At 33.6% G+C, this 18,201-nt stretch overlaps 2 protein-coding genes across 2 annotated transcripts in view; both read left to right on the plus strand.

The window, feature by feature from the left end:
• The window catches only part of LOC115442702, a 52,509-nt gene extending 43,861 nt beyond the window's left edge, over positions 1-8,648 (plus strand). Inside the window, exons 33-36 of the mRNA XM_037437194.1 lie at positions 1,629-1,814; positions 3,073-3,259; positions 5,754-5,889; positions 7,086-8,648. Coding sequence (XP_037293091.1) covers positions 1,629-1,814; positions 3,073-3,259; positions 5,754-5,889; positions 7,086-7,137 — 561 coding nt within the window. The 3' untranslated portion in view covers positions 7,138-8,648. The remainder of the gene's footprint in view (positions 1-1,628; positions 1,815-3,072; positions 3,260-5,753; positions 5,890-7,085) is intronic.
• A 635-nt stretch (positions 8,649-9,283) lies between these two features.
• Positions 9,284-18,201, plus strand: part of LOC115442707 (protein bowel) — a 41,460-nt gene continuing 32,542 nt past the window's right edge. Inside the window, exon 1 of the mRNA XM_030167842.2 lies at positions 9,284-9,657. The gene's annotated coding sequence lies outside the window, so the exon portion shown is untranslated. The remainder of the gene's footprint in view (positions 9,658-18,201) is intronic.

Consider the following 18,201-nt stretch of genomic DNA (forward strand, 5'->3'; position numbering starts at 1 on the left):
GTGGGTGATAATATACTGGATCTAGTTATCATTATTACAACTGTAAAAAGATGCTTTTTTGTTTATTTTGTATAATTTTGCAACCCACTTGCTTATTGGTGATAGTTAGAGTTCTTTATAATATCGTTATCTTGAGATAATTTCTTTATGTAAGTAATCATTTTAGGATTACACTTATATTTCTATTCATCTACAGCTTATATTAAATTTACGAAAATATTAAAAAATGCATTCAGAATAACCGCTTCCAACTGTCACAGATCATACTTTCAACTTGATTCTCATTTCATTTTGAAAACTTTCCAAGCGGTAAGCTACCATAGAAATTGAACGCATTAATTTCTAGATAACTAGACGGTGAAATTGTTCTGTTACAATTGTCGACAATGCACGCTAAGATTCCGCTACTCTTCCTATTAACTGTTACTGACACTCAACACGGCACGGGCATTGCTATCCGTTCAGGAGCTACAATAACAATTGCAACCATTAGTTCGTGTAACAGTCGTGATTGCAATTTCAAATTTCGTATACTTGTACTTTTACTTTAACGGATGTTCGGTTGAGAATTAACAGTCTCACTAATAAACTTGTTTTAGCGTTAAGAGATGATTAAGAATTGCTTAAGTAGCTGTCAAAAACATCACATTTTCTTGGTTTAAACCTTATTAAGAGGCAAGATGGCGGGTTTTGACTTACAGCTGATCCAGTAAATTTGTGTTTTAACTAAGCATAGCTTAATGAAAATTTTATAAGTACGACTGATTTTTAGATAAAATTTTATAATTTTCAGTCGACTAGTTGATTTCATGTTGTTATTTTATTTTGAAAACAAATAATATCATATCTATAATTAATCAAAAAATGTAAAATAGTCTGATAACCATTTACTTTTAGTTTCTGCATGTTATTTATATTGAAGTATGCTTGTTAAATTTTAACTATACAAAACAGAGAGTATATAATATACCTACTAAGAATTACCTAATGGAATTGGAAAAGAATAAAGAATATACAAGAAATAAGATTAACACAGTCAGTGAACCGTTTCAAATCATTAGCTATAGTGCGTTTAAAAATGCTTATTAACCGACTTCAAAAAAAGGAGGAGGTTATCAATTCGACGTGATTTTTTTTTTATTTCTATAACTATTACAGTCAGAAGTCATCAGCTGTAACACCACATCGTAACCTGGAAAACATATGTGTTCTTCTTTTATTAAGTCGTTAATCTAATTTATAGTCTGCTGTTTGTTGTGTAATGATTTGGAAGATTGCTTCCTAGCATCCGTTGTATCAATACCATCTGTTTATCAAAAGTTTTATATGTTTATTGGTTCCCTTCTGGTTAATTTGTTTGATTTTAAAACGTAATTAGTTTTATTATATCAGTTTATAACCGTTTCAAGATTGGTGGGTTAGCACTGTTTATATTCATTTTATAAAGATTTTTGGGTTCCGTATGGGCTGGAAAATGTTTATATTTGTTACATGTTTCAATTCTTTAACTGCACTCTGATGTGGGGCTACCCTTGGCATATTTAGTATCCATCCCACTTATAGATGTCGCGCCGATCGCCTATCACAACAATTACGACATTATTTTAAATATGGACTTCCTTTTACAGAGTATTCACCCAGTAGGAGCTTTGATGCTAGTAAACTACCAGCTGACTGAGGAAGATGTGGGCAAGCCCCATGGGTTCCGACTGCAGCGCGGCGGCGGCGTTCGGCTGCAACTCGCAGCTGACAGTGCCGAGGCGGCCGCTAGATGGCGTGCTGTTATTGGACACGCGATAGATGCTAGCAATCAAGTAAAATACTTTCATAATTAGAACGGTATAAACAATTCATAACAAAATTTCGTCTTGCTAGTTACTACTGAGATGCGACCATCTTTTTTGATTGTTCGAGAGGGCTGTGCCGATATGTTGTAATAATAATGTAACGAACTCCAATTAGAGAACATTATAAAACAATGTTACTATCACCGTCTTGGATAAAATTAACAAAACTTACAATAGTATTCAATGACATAACCTAATTAGGTAATTTGGTCCCCTTGGTAATATTGAAAGATATCAGTTTCTACCTTCAATTCATAGATGGCGTTATTATAAATATTCAAAGTATCAAAACAAAAGATATCCACATGCTTGTTTCATGGCACTGTAAGCTAATTAGATATTACTAGGAATATTCATGACCTACGTATAGTCTAAAATGATAATCAATAACAATTGCACTCACGGTAGTCGCCATTATTTTGGCGGTCTGTCTTTAGCCGTGAATACTACGACCCCCGCGTCACGGGGAGCAGGCTTACTGGCTTGGAGAATAAAGGCTTGGCCACCTGCGCGCAAACCGTGTCCTTTTTTTATTTCCCTTTTTTGTTGTGGTTTACCAAAGGATTGTTATTGTAAGGTTATGGTTTGGGGGCAGTGATGTATTGTGATGGAACTATGTCTCTACTGTCATTTGTTTCTACAAAGTTTTAAATTCGTTTATATGTCATTGCCATTTGTAATGATACGCATTAATGATTACTGAATTATAGCACAATTATGAAAATTTTAACTCGCCATAGCTTTCTCATTTATATATAAACAAAAAATCTGACTGCACATTTATAATGTTTTAACGCTGCTACATACCCTATTTTATTTCTGGTAATTGAAAACTAGTGTTGTGTAGCGATATCCAAAAATAAGTATATTTTAATCATAATGATTTTTTATGTTTACGCGAATGTTAGACATTAATATTAAACTATTTTTTGGATTTTATCGCGGTTTTAATTGTTTTAGTTTTTTAATATTTTAATCATGTTAATAGACGATAATATGAATTTCGTTATATTAATCAAATCTTTACTACTTACCATATTTTCATCGGATCCATATATATTATACTTATGTATTATAAAGAGAGAATTACTGAATGAAATACGAAGTGAAGCTATTAACAACAAACCTTAAAAATCAATGTTATGATCCAATCAAAAATTGTTCCCAAATATCGCAAGCCAAAGACGATCTTAAACTCTTAAAAATAATATATATTTTATTTCAGCCCGATGGTTGGCTAGAAATAACAATGAGGAATATGAAGCTACCTCCGTCTTCGATCCCACGGCCTGACTGCTTCGGGTACCTGATGAAGTTGGGCTCCAAGTGGAAGTCTTGGGCGAAGCGGTACTGCGTGCTGAAGGACGCTTGCCTTTACTTCTACAGCGATGGTAACAGCAAGAACGCTTTTGGTAAGAAATTTAAGTTTAAATTATTTTTGAAATGTAGGTTTAATACGGTTAATTGAAAATTGATAAATTAATAGGTGCCTGCTATGTACAGTGACCTACATAGGTAGCTGAACAAACTCAAAACTTCGAAGATTTTTATTCATAAAAATAAAATAAGCGAGATTTATTTTACTTCACACCAAGAAAGAAATGTTTCAATTAGACTAACGTGTGTGGGTGGTTTGAAGTTTGAATTTGCACACCTATGTTTGTGTCTAACTGTATCCATGAGTGATATAACAATTAAAATAGCAGATTATATTATATTTATAAAAGATTACAATGATAATAATGTAACATCGTTCTATCACCAACAAAGATATATTCTTAAAACGAGAAAGAAAGAAAAAATCTAATCGATTAAAAAAATCTTGATCGAAGAAATTTTGACTAAAAGTAAATAAGTTTCGTATATCACACGATTGTATACAACAATTAAACCCTTACATTATTACAAAAAAAAATACTGACATCGTAAAATTTTTAACAGTTCATTGATGCCATAACGGTGTGCAAATTCGCGGACAAAACGACTTATTTCTAGTTAAAAAGTGCGTCAAACTTTAATAACTGTAAAATTTAATTCCTTATACGAGTCAGGGGCTCTATTTTTTACCATTGTCCTAACCATTTCTATTGTCCAACTTTATCTTAACCATAATAAGGTATTAGCTGCTTATTTCATGAATATAATGGAATTTTGTCTACAAAGGAAACACTTGAATAAATAAACAATAGAAAGTACTAATATGCCGTTTTTCAAATGCAATAAGGGTTATTTGTGGTCACGTGGACATTGTGAGAGTAATTGCCGTGAGAAGTAACATCTAAATATCATGTGGAACATAAAATATAACGCAGATTTTGATGCAGAACATTTAAGATATATGTGATTCGAAATTTAAAATTTAAATACTGCTCGAAGTATTGCATCGATTGCTGTTCATTAAGCTTCGTGATTCGAAATTTAAATGAATAATACACAAAGTATTGCTTCCTTGTTGCAATTGTAACCCTATGTTTAGTTTGTTGCGTCTTTTAATTGTATAAAAAAAATCGGTAATCATTGGACTTTATCCAAAATATCAGAATTACACACCTCACGCCTTTTGTCTCCGAAATAGGCAAAGGCGCAACTGGTGCACCCCTTTTGCCGAGCGTTTTCCGTCCCATAATTTGATAGATGACAAGCCACCCCCATATCAGGCACTAATTCTAGTCTCCGGCTTAATACTGAGTAGAAAAACCCAATACCTAAAATCAAAAAACAGATACAGTATTTATTTTAATTACATTAGAATACAGTAACGAATTAAAATTATAAACCGGTATTTTAGATTCTTAAATCTACCCTTTCTAAAGAACAGAAGAGCCCTAACTACAATGTCCATTATGTTGTAATACCAAGCCTTTCATTTCATTGAGGAAAGACCAGTCGGTTATTGTTTGTAACCATTTAGCTTACTCAGAAATTGATTGCGAATTGGCCACTGGCTTGAACTTGCGAAATATCAACTAGGAAGACTTGTGGTGTCTCTCTACCCCTTTAGCTGACATAAATATTTTATAGCAGGGTTTGGATTAACTAGAAAATTTGCAGAATTCATCTTCCGCAAGCAATATTTGCTGATAACAATCATTACAAACTGACTGCGGCAGCTTTTTGAGCTTGTAGAACTCGCGGCAAGTCGTATATAAATGCATCTGAAGGTTCTTGTGCAATGAATTGCTAGAAAGACTTGCTAGTCTAACTTAGGTTATTAGTGATTAGTTTTAATAATCTCTAAGTATTGCTCGCGGCATTGTTCACGTCAAAGTCTACTCTAAACTAATAGCATTAAGTGATAATATGGCCTCCTATTGTTAAAAGAATTATTTGTCTAAGAAGATGCAGACATAAGCGCATTTAATAATTTTTTAAATCTCGTGCAATAATATAGATTTTTTCATTTTAATTCTTGCTAGTAACACAGTATAAATATAGGTGGAGATAGTTGGGTGTGGAACGATCTGCCGAGACGAATATCCGCAGGTTCAATCCTAAGGGCACCCACCTCTGACTTTTCTAAAGTTATGTGTGTATTCTTTGTGAATTATTGCTTGATTTAACGGTGAAGGAAAACATTCGGAGTAAAGCTGCACACCTAAGAAGTTATTTATAATAATTTTAAGGGTATTGTTATCCGCACTAAGTCAGCGTGGTGGACTAAGGCCTAATCCCACTCAGTATTAAAGGCCCGAGCCCAGCAGTGGTACAGTACATACATGATATTATTATATTGTGGCGGTACAATTAGTATATGTATTATAAACCGCCTGCCTGGAAATCTTCCCCTTCGATAGAGGACCGCAACCATCTGTTCCTCTACAGTGGCGTCTATCTATATACGCCGCTAAAATATTTATTAACATAGTACAAAAGTGCTTATGATGTCTTAATTATACTTCTTTACAGGAATGGCGTGTCTTCACGGTTATAGAATACAGACTTGTGCTCCTGGCGGGAAGAAGTTTGCCTTCGAGGTGATGCCCACGGAGCCCAAACAGAGACACTTTTATTTCCACACCGAGTCTGAAATGGATAGGAAACGGTGAGATTTGAACATCTTCACGAAACGGGAATTCGTTGAACGCATTTCTATTCGTAGACTATTTTGTCAATACTCAATGACATTAAAAAAAAAATCGTATTTATCGCATTTTTTTATATTATAGTTTTCTATAGACGTTTCGAAGACTGCAGCCTTCTGTCAAGTCCCCCAGTAACCATAAAGGCTGCTAATTCTTCGAAACTTCGGGAGAAAATAATAATATAAAATTCGTGATTAAATCCGAAAAATACTTTTATTTCAATATTTAACATTCGGGTAAACATAAAATATTTGATGTCTTGTTTTTTAATTATTTCGAAATTTAAGTATGTGGTACCTAAATAAGATTATTTTGCAGGGAATTATGATCTGTATTAACACATTTTTATTGTTTTTTTTTTAACAGCTAATACAATTTTCGCTGTCGTATGCTATAGACTAAAGTATAGTGGTTGTTTTTGTATTGCAGTAAGAGAATCTTTTGTCTCAAATCTAAGTGATGCGAAGCGGCCGAAATGAAATATTGCAAAGCATATTGAAGCCTAAGCCAACAGTGTAGCATACATCTTTGTATGAATCATAAACATGACGCATGCCTACGCGCAAGTAGGCATGGACGGTCGCCTTTTTAAAAGAGCTATCGAAATGTCTACTTTATTTCCCTAAGATTGAGTTCATTTTATTATGTACATAGAAAACTAGTTGAAATATCCTATTTCTAACTAAACTTAAGTACCTATATCATTCAGTAGAGTGCTTTATCTCCATATTTACTTACTATATTTTAGTTAACTCTATAAATTGCTCTACGAAAGTAACTTTGTGAGATTTTATTTATTTACTCTATTTGTGTATAGAAAATGTCATTTCCTTACTATGGGAAGTTGTTCCTCGCGACAAATCCGTAGATTTTTGTTAAAGTTGCTTCAAGTGTCTCAACTGCATGATGGTAAGTGGAGTGAGGTCTAATAAAACGGCGACTGACAAGAGATGATTAACCCTCGACAGTCGACACAATTATGCCGGCATGTTGGAACCGGATATACACAGACTGATCCCAGAACGCGACATACATGGCCCACTATGTCGGTGTGTATACAGTGGTCGCTATGCGGGCGGATATAATATACCACCAGCAAACGTATGTAGTAATGTAAAACGAATATAGCGTCATATAAATTCTCTTTCTTTTTCAGGTGGATGGCTGCACTGGAATACTCCATAGACCGATGGATGAAGGCCGGTTGACGACGACACATCACTCTGAACGATTCTTTTGACAATTTATAATTTAGTTTCATTAAATACCTTATTCGACACAACGCTTAACATTCGTTCAATCCAATACAGTCGATAGATCTAGTTATTAAAATTAGTAGGTATATAAAAGTAGCATCTCAATACGCCATCTGTATTGGATTGAAAGAAAAAATTCAAATTGTTTTATGAATAAATATAAGAAAGTAATGACAACGTTGTTTCCCGTCCTGGAAAATTACCTGTGGTACCACGTTTCAAGACAAAAAATTTGATTATCGCCATTAACAATAAATATACGTTGTAAATTTTAAATATTTATTTGATTTTAACATTCATATTCTATAAGATTATTATTGCAACATCGAAATTGATATATTAAAGCATAGCTTTAAACTGTTTTATTCTAAAATATATATTGAATGAATATCAATCACTAAGGGAATGTATTTAAAATCTATGACTGAAATAAACGAGACTAAAAAGTATGGAGACATGTGAATAAAATTATTCCTAAATACGCAATAAGGATATTAAATTCTATTGTTGGTCAAATCAAATAATTGATATCAGATTAAAACGTAAGTATAAACGACTGAGGTCGTATAAATGTAAAATGGAGAACTAAAATATCTATTAACATGTATAGATATGTTATTCCTATTACAGCACAATATATATGCCATTTAGGTGTGAGAAGTAGGTATTAGAAAACTAGCGCTATAATGGACGTCGATGCATATAAGTAAATTATACTTATTCGTACACAATCTATTGGATTTATATAAGTAATTTTATCCGTATTTACCTGTAACCCGTTTGAATATGTGATTAATGTCAGTGTTGTGAATTTTTGAACGTATTTTTTAACAGTATAGCTTTCTTATTTGATGTGATTTTTTTGCGTACACATGTAAATATTTCATGAAGAAGGGTTACAGAATTGTCAAGTCGTAAATTTATAAGAATAAATTCACATAATTACCCCTTAGAATGTGGTCCATACTAGGTGACTTAAAATTGTACGTTAAATGTTAACAAGAATAAAATATAATAGTAAATAAAATGTCGTGTTGATGTACATAAATCATTTAAAAGCTCAAATATATTTAAATAATAAATAAAAGACTTGAATATAAACAGATCGGTGGAATGCTTATACAGTTTGTTAGTAAATGTCTACGTATGTTAAGATTTATTTGAAATATAATTTTAAATGCACGTTACATGAAATCATAGTCTATTGTTTATGTATTTATAAATTTATCAAACATAGTCATTGTAATGTGTTCAGTAAATAAGTGTAAAAGGTATGAATGTTGCCAAATTTAATTTCAAGGGATGCCAATATATTACGTGCCAATTTCAATAGATCAGTACATTGTTTTGGTAATCTAATGAAATGTTATAGATGCAAAGTATCTGGTCTCATGATGGGAATCTTTTTAAAATAAATGTGATTGTATGGTTAGATTTCATTGTAATAAAGAATAAAAATGATATTGTGTCTTTCATTTTTGATCAGAATAATTTAGTTTTCGTATACAAATTGTCTTTATTTATTTGAGACAATTACTTGATGTATGGATAAGAGTATATCATAGATGGATAGAAATTTTCAAGGTAAAAAATATTTTAAATACTTATTGAAAATATGAAATTACAAAAAGATTACTAAATAAAAATATTATATCTAGAGGGTACGTATAATACGTAATTTTGTATATGGAAAATTTTATGTTATGCCGTGGAAGTATTATATTATAACTTCTTTATCTGTACCTGTAACTGTTCTAGTAAGTGAAGCTAAAAGCTCCGAACAAAAATAACATCCAAAGATCAATGATTTGGTCCGTTAAAAAACAAACTTTATCAATTAGCAAGTGCAGTCGAAATTCAGGATGAATACGAAGTTCGAAGGCGGCGTTAATTTACACGACTTATAAGCTACTAACATGAAAAATAAACAATCCGATATCCTTCCCTTTTTTATCGCTCCCAAAGTAAAACAGTATGGAGGCTTCGGCTGGTCCGCTGACAGGGGCGCGGGCGTCCGCGAGGCGTGCGCGGGAGGGGCGGAGGGGGACCGGTACAGGAGCGCTACTGCCTCTGACGGCTCACGGCAGTAGTACGCGCGCTCAACTCCCACCAGCCGCGCGACATATGCGCACGCGCAGCCTTCGCGCAGTGATACCACCTGAAAAAAAAACTCTATTATTGTGGAAATTGCACGGATTACAGTGTACACACACGGACCTGTGCTAACGTGATATCAAAGTGACTGGTTATCAATAATTCATCGACTCATCACAGTGTCTATAAAACTGTTTATGGCCTGTGCAGTGCTATTGTGTGCGCTTCCACTAATCTCTTATTCACCTGTATAGGACTGTGAAATGTGACAAAAAATTGCAATGGACATCTTTTGTGCGGGGAGCCACAGTGTTAACTTTGCGGGGTGACTACCTGACTACCGAGGGTTGTAGACAGGCGTTTAATCGAGCGACGCCTGTGAGTTAAATTTTTTATATCGGTAATTTAATACAGCGGATGTGGAATAAATTGGGTAGACAGGGTGCGCTTCACCCGCTACCTGTTTTACTGTATCATGTGCTTGATGTGTGACTGTTTTTGTGTTTCTGTTATTGTTTTTGACGCAGATGGTGAACAATTCTGGGAAATAACGGCGTGCGGTTTACAGCATTGTTCGTACATTTTACAGCGGTGTTTACTTTATATTTCCTGCCACTGTGTTTCGCACTGAGTAATTAAATGGTAGCATTGTGCGGATTATTTATGACTGTGAGGTAAACAGAATGAATCAGTCATTAAAACTACAGCACGTGCCACCATTTTTATGCTGCTTAAGGAAATTATGTCTTATCACTCTTAGCTTTAAGTCCTCTTATCTATTCAATGTAGAGTCGTTTGAATTTATTTTATGAAAGTTATATTTCCTAAAACTATTAAATCTTAATTTCATGCGTAATTTAAAACTAATTTGCGTAAAAATATATCATTTCCCATGGCTTGTAAAAGGCAGAGTCGGTAAATTAATTCCGAAGTGGATTCCAAGTCTTCAATTTTTCAATAAACATAACATTTTTTTTATGTAACAATCAATCAAGCCAAATTGCCAAATCCGACAGCAAAAACTTAACTTATCACCAAAAACATTCGAATTTGGACATGATTGCAAATTTCGTATGATCCATTCGTCTATCCAATTTAATAGATGCCATAAAAACATCCGTTAATTTATATGAAACATCAAACCTACCGCTTGATTTATTCAAAACTCTTGACGCAACTTTGTCTACCATTCGACTATTTTGTTATTTTGCTATAACTATATTAATTAAGTCTTCTGCGGCGCATGCGCATATTAACGTCTATAAGTTAGCCAGGAAAACTTGTTCAATGTTACGGCCGATATTCTATATGTCAAACACTTTATTGTTGACCTGAAACTGACGGTAATAGTCCGGTTGCTGGCTGGTGTAACGACCTCCAAATAACAGCACTAGCGGCTTACGGCTTGCAATAAAGTACCGGCTTGATTGTGGTTAGACGGTATATTACGAGACACGGTTTGCAAATACTACAAACTCTATAAACTCGGACTTATAGACCAAATGAAAGTATGGGTAACACAATGAATGTCTAACTCTCCATTTCTTGACCTTTGACTCACTTCTTGACTTATTATTATTCGTTTTATATCGGTTTGTATCAAATCTACAATAAAGTATTTCTTTAGCAATCGCTACGCATACTTAGGAAGTAATTCGATATTTGATATACAGTTACATTACTTTCTTTCGTAAGAGAAACTTAACACCATGCTTTAATTACAGATAATACTGTTTATACAAGTTTAATATCCTTGAGTAACCAGATCTTAAGAGCTGATCCCAACAATTCTCAATAACGTTTAAGTAGAGTGCATAACATTAAAACTTTAATTAAGTGGTGTTTAGATTAATTTTACTATAGCAAGCAATGAGCATATAAATATAATAACATACTAAGTGGTACGAATTCATCATTATATAATATATATACACGAATGTAAGATATTAAAATAAAACAATTTTTGGATTTTATCGCCGTTTTTTACATCATAATAGTCAGGGCCACTGGGTTACCAGTATAAAAAAAAATCACAATTAAATCCAAAAAAATATTGACGTATATTCTGCCGATAGACACGAACGTCCATATAAACTATTTGTTCAAAATCGGGAGAGAACTAAAGTTCGCTGTAGTGCTAAAACAGCAATCGTCGTCTAACCAAACTTTTTAAACATGCAATGCTAAAGTGCTTTAAAAAGAGTATAAATAAAATGGCAACCAATACTGGATTGCAGTACAATTCAGTTGAACACAGTGAGTGTAGTACGCCAGATAGTACGTAGTAAATATATATCGATGCAAAAAAAAGATTTATTTCACGATTTAAATTGTAGTAGCGATGTAAAATTTTATAGTTAATACTAAACTACATACTTTAATATACTTGCGCAATAGTAACACGGTAGATGCGACTGAAAGTTTTAATTGCTTAACAAATAGTAGTTAATCACAACGATATGGTATCTAATCTCTCTCTGTGATGGTAATCTTGTAACCTTGCTCGTTAAATGTATCCGTTCTGTTTATGTCTATGGTGTAAATATTTTAACTTGTTCGTGTTAGGGATAACCAAAAATGTTCATCTCCTCTCTATGTTACTATTTGAATAATTTCATTGCGGGATAAAAACAAATTAGTATTCCTTGAGACTCGCCGAGCTTCACCGCTAGATGTCATAAAATGTGTGCTACTGCCGATCCTGGCTTATAGGAGTTGTAGTAGCGGGTGTGAGGGCGGGAAAGTCTGTGAACAAAACTTTTGTAGTCAGTCAATTCAATCAATTTCAGTCAATTTTATATATTTTTTTTCTTGTTCAATGGTCTGGAAGGGGCTTTATCTAAGCGCCGACTCTTGCAAACATTACATGCACATCTTCACCCCTCAACTTTCGTTAGGGAAAGAGACTTAGAGAGGTTTTAATCAGTAGTATGGTTTAGACCGGTATCATGTATATATGGATTTTCCTGTTTCCTAAAAAAATTCAGTTGCTGGTGTTTGTACTCACTCGTATATCAACCACCATAAGGCGTGAACCCGCTATAGTGGCCCACATAAGTGTGCCACGGGGATCAGGTTGTGTACATAACGGCATAATTATGTCGACTGGAGAGGAATAATCGTCTCTCGTCAATCGATACTCTTTCTTGACGCCACACATACCATCAGGTGCATAAGGATCACATTGTCGTGGCCATACATAAAACTATATTATAGTAAATATGGTCACAAGTAAACATCTAATTTAATTCATTCTGAATAGATCGGACCATCAAAATCTAAAAAAAAAATTTTAAACAAGTTGTATAATTGTAAAATGTAGTAGATATTGTAAATTTGACTTTGCGAAACGTCGGGAAAAAAACTAAAACATTAAAATTGCGATGAAAAATAGTTTAATTTTAATAACTAATTTAACACTCTATGATCTCTAGAATCAACCTCTACTAATCAATAGTTGTGTCAATATGCAATTGCGTTTGTTGACAAGGTTTTCTTGATAAGGACGAAGGTTACTTCTGTTGCATGATAATTTAGCGCAAAAGCGGTATGTCAGGGAAACCTTATTTTGAGATAATCGAAGTTTTGTAAATATAGTTTTATAGCTTTGTATGTAAAACTGAAATAGAGACACTCTGGTAAGGGTTTTTTTAACAAGTTCTAAACAAGATACCGTTATTTAGATAAGTTCATTGGATGGGTATTTCTTTAAGCTATCTAACGATATAAAAATCAAGATTTTGTTTTTTTTTTGAGATACCACTTTTGGGCTTGGCACGGCAGTATAGCTAGCGTTGAGACGATATTACGATCTGGCAAGTATTCATTGATAGATGATAAGGTATTTCGGGGGAAGAACAGAGTATAAATATTAGTGCCAGTATTACCTTGCGCTAAATTCTAAATATATTTTATGATAAATAAATAATATCCAATGCATTTATGAATAATTCTTGTTCGTCAATATTCAGCCTTGAAATTTTATTATCAAAAGCTTAATTAATATGACATTTAAGTAAGCAAAGTCATCAAAAGACCATAGTAATTAAATTGATTAAAAAGTTGTAAAATTCTGTATTTTTGATATCTGGTTATTTTACCATCATTCTTCTAAAGCAATTAAATGTACGAATATATTTAATTGATTTTATATATCTTGATTATCTATGCCACCATCTCTACAATTTTTTTTCCTCCAACATTAATAAATAAGAACTAAAAAAGTCATAGGAAACCTACGTACTTACCAGTTATATGTAACTAACTTTGTTCGCGCCTTCGCCCACATAAAAGAGTTTTTCGGGATAAAAGCCCCGCACGATAAGGATATCGAAAGAAGGATCTTAGGATCTCAAACTATCTCCCAACAAAATTTTATCGAAATCCGTTCAGTAGTTTTTAAGTTTATGGTGTTCAAACAAACAAACGCGGCGGGGGTTTATATCATATGTAAGGATAATTTTTTGCCAATTAATTTAATGTAACATTTGATGAGATATGTAAATAGACTCCATTGAATAACAACATTGGACCGATTAGCAAGATAGGCGCATTTGTTTTAATGAAAAAGGATTTTGTTTTCCATTTTGCTAGTTTCCTACGAGATGGTGCTATATTACATCTACTTTTATACAATTCTATATACTGACTAGAAAAAAAAATTGCTAGAGGGGCGCCACTTTTGCTTTTTTCGTTTTAAAGTTAAATCAAGACAAGAAATTCGTTTCACACTTTATCACAAGTTGGCAAGGAGAAGGCGAATCTGTTTTTTTTTTTAATTGATTTCAGAACCTTAAATTTATTTTTCACATTATTTTGTTGCGTGTTTTTGTAAGTAGGGTGTTGGAAGGTGGCAAAATTCTGGTCGAATCAGGATTAAATCTGTATTTTAAAGGAAAGTTTAAGTTCTCAGAATCATAGAACGAAATTGCGTTTAACAGTAGATTAATTAATAAAGGGATGTTATTATTAACTACAATAGTAGCCCCTTTCTATATAATGGACAATGAAATATATAACTGTTACATAAAACAAGATAAATAACACTGAAATGACTAAAACGGGAGGTAAATTAGAAAAACAAGCAAGAGGTCTATCCTATATTTCTAGAAAAGGAGGTCTTGTAAATGATATCCAGAAAGAAATACAGACCTATCAATCAATGGTAAATGTGTGAATGTCTGCTATATAGAAGACGTTAAGACACCGGGCAGATGTTAACTTGTCCAAGTCGCTAATAAATTTAGTATTGCTAAACTAATCAATATAGACGGCCAAATAAGTTCTTTATTAGTAAACACAGCTGTCAATAGTATGAAAGTCTTGGCGCCATTTTGTGCCGTGTTTGACACATTTTGTGTAACAAATTGACAGCGTCTACGCGGTGCATTACGGTTATTACACCTGCAGAAATGGTTTGATAATAATAATAATATCAGCCCTGTATTATATACTTGCCCACTGCTGAGCACGGGCCTCCTCTACTACTGAGAGGGGTAAGGCCTTAGTCCACCACGCTGGCCTAGTGCGGATTGGTAGACTTCACACACCTTCGAAATTCCTTTAGAGAATTTCTCAGATGTGCAGGTTTCCTCACGATGTTTTCCTTCACCTTTAAAGCGAGCGATAAATTCACAAAGAAAGAAGAATGGTTTGATAGCCTTCCTATAATAGTCAAGTAGGCTATGAAACAAAAGATCGAACGTTCGATTCCAAAATTTCATAGGTGCTCATAATTAATTGTATCGAAATTCGGTGTATTTCAACAGCCTAATAGCATGCTGTAAGAAAATATTTTAATATGGGATTTGGGCTAGAGTATCTGCCTATTTAATGTACTAAAATTTAAACCTTAAATGTACTATACTGAAGTCTTAAATGGTTATCGACCATTGGCGAAATCGAAGATACGATATGCCGAGATATTACAACATTGCCTGTACATTATACTTTTGACACATCTCAAATGAGTTTAACAACAATAAAGCTGTGCTCACATCCATGGGAATACGGTAACATTACCATGTCAAATTATTAATTAAATGTAAATAAGATCCAGTTGTATAATATAGAGATCGCAATGAAATATTCAGTGCTAGTTCGCGGTCACATGAAAGAACAGTCTACTTATTAGGCGTAGATCGGGTACCATAAATTTTAATATATCTGCATGGTATTTAAATGTGAACTTTGAAGTGCCGGTGTGTAAACATTTATCTGGTTCTTTCGCTTCGTTGTGAGTCGATGGAAATTTCCGAGTTAATTAAATTATGGAGTTAAATCTTAGTAATTAATGATTTATTTTAGATTTATTTCTTTCATTACATACAGAATTTATTATACCTTTGTTCTTATTAACGCAAAATTATTGGTAAATAAATACAGTTATTCACAAGAAGAATATGTTTAAAAATAGAAGCTAGATGAAGTCCAGTATTGCAGTAAATCATAAAATAACTACGCATTTTATTCTATTACCAACAGACTGCAAATAAAGTGGTTTCTGTAGAATGGCGTACACTTGCTCCAGCATACAAATGCATTATCTGACGTTGTACACACATCGTTTAAAGGCAAGAAATTTAAATTTTCAAGGAGATCGCTATAATATATTCCTTTTAAAAGGTTTATGTTATTGAAATGACCGGTATTACATCCCGGAGTCCATTACTTACTGTAGTGTCTACATACATATTCATATCTCTAAATTCTCGGACCGTAAGTGAGATAAAAGTAGTTTTACTGCGTCGGAGCAAGTAAGATGGTAGAAACTCGATCAACCACAACCCGGGTGTGAACGAGACAGCCGATTTGACGTAAGGGAGTGAGAGAGAGGCAAATAAAATCAGAAGGCTTTTACGGTAGAGCGGGCAACGTGCAGTGAAATGTGGGCCCGGCACTCGCCTTCTTTTTCGATCTCGCTTGAATAAATTGATTCTAAGATTAATCTTTTGTAGTTGCTGTAAGTGACGGCTAAGATTTTTTATGGCTGACGTTATAAATATCATAGAAATGCATTGAAATATCTCGCTTGGATGAGTCTCGTTATTTTTTAGGGTAGATATAAGAAATACTTACAGTTAGTATTTGTTTTTACCAGTATTAAATATAAAGAAACATAAGCCGTCTTTAAATCTAGTTACATAACTAAGCATCTATCTGCTTACACTTAAATATACGTATAAATATCAAATATAATTGGACTGCCTCGTTAGCATAGTTGTATTACGGTGCGACTACAATGTTGATGTCTCTGGTTCGATTGCCGGGTCGGGCAGTGATATTGGGTTTATCAACTTAGTATTAATACAGTTTAGAAATTGTGTCCGATATGGCGAAATATCCTCTATCACATCATGGGACGGAATACCTACTGCGAAAAATGGGTTCTAGTCGTCTCTACCTAACCCATCGGGGATAAAAAGCGCGAACGTGTGTGCGTATTATAAAAACACAAAAACCGGAATACTAATTAATTACAACAATCAATTCCCACGTTATTTTTTCGATATCCTTAATTACTACCAATATAACATCAAAGGCGAGCGATATAACAATACGAAAACGGGTATGGATGTCAGGTTTGTACACATAAAGAAACAGGAAACTCTATGAAAACACGACTCGAGCGGGTAGTAAACAGAAACGTCAGTTTTATTGTCCCCAGCATGATCATTTCAGATGAAAATAGTCGGGTAGTCGTAAATCTTGGAATAGTATTACAAACGTGTAATTGAGACTGCTGCAGTAACTTATTACTGCCGTATTGAAGTGTAGGTTCGATCACGGGTCGGGGAAAACGATTGGGTTTTTTTGCTCAGTATTTTTGGAATTGTGTCCGGTGAACGGCCATTCTCCCTCATTACTTGGGATCTAATATAGCTGGCACAATATGTTTAAGTCTACCTACCCTTAAAAAGGGCAAATGCGCGATGCTATGTATGTACTTACAGTAAAGTTACTATCTCTCGTAGAGTCATATGAGGTGATGTAGAGAAATATGAAGTCATTTGTTGTGGTCAAAAATGCGTCATATTTTAATATGGCACGACAATCGACTATTTATTTAGTAACGTATATTGTAATGAATATAGATATTTTAGGTTTATTCTCAGGTTAATTCCGTAGTTTAATTTCAATCAGGGCATAGGTTTAAGGAAGACAATCTAGTCTTAATGTAATTTAGTGCTTAAGTACTATGAATTAATGATTGTGTTCTGCATTATGCCTTTTGTTGAATAAATAAATAAGTAACTTCATTTGACGAAATTAATTTAAATTGTGCCGCCTATCATCATGTTTTGGTCCGGCAACGTTATGTTCAGGGAAGTTCACTCTTGGCACCCTTACCTATCTCTCTTTACATATTATAAAACAGTCCCCCAGCGCATATGTCTGTCTGTTTATCTGAACAAGCTCAAGAACCACCAAACTTTTTCGATGAAATTAATTATGGCGATAGTTCGAACGCCTGAGAACATAGACTACTTTTCATCTTGGAAATTATATAGCGGGACTTTTATCTCGATAAAACTCCTTCGTGCGAGCAAAGCAACGAGCAAAATATAGCCCTGAATAAAAAAATATTAAGTTATAGCTAACATATCACTTTACGTCACATTTTAAAATTATGAAACACAACATTTATTCAGTATACTTAATAACTTAATGTTGAATGAAATACTAATATCTTTACAAGGGTATACCTAAGTTACAACAGAAGGCCACACCCACTAACTCTTTCTCAGGGAATGTCTGAAGCATATCTTTCTAGGACGGCACAGCGATAACAACTAACGATAACTTCTCATCTCTCTAGTCGGTTATATTGGATGAACTTGTAAGATCAGAATATGCTATTCTCTTGAATATGCTATTCGCTTATTCTCATGTTACATTACTCATTTTCCAATTTATTATTTC

The sequence above is a fragment of the Manduca sexta genome, chromosome 10, assembly GCF_014839805.1.
Source record: "Manduca sexta isolate Smith_Timp_Sample1 chromosome 10, JHU_Msex_v1.0, whole genome shotgun sequence".
Lineage (NCBI taxonomy): Eukaryota > Metazoa > Arthropoda > Insecta > Lepidoptera > Sphingidae > Manduca > Manduca sexta.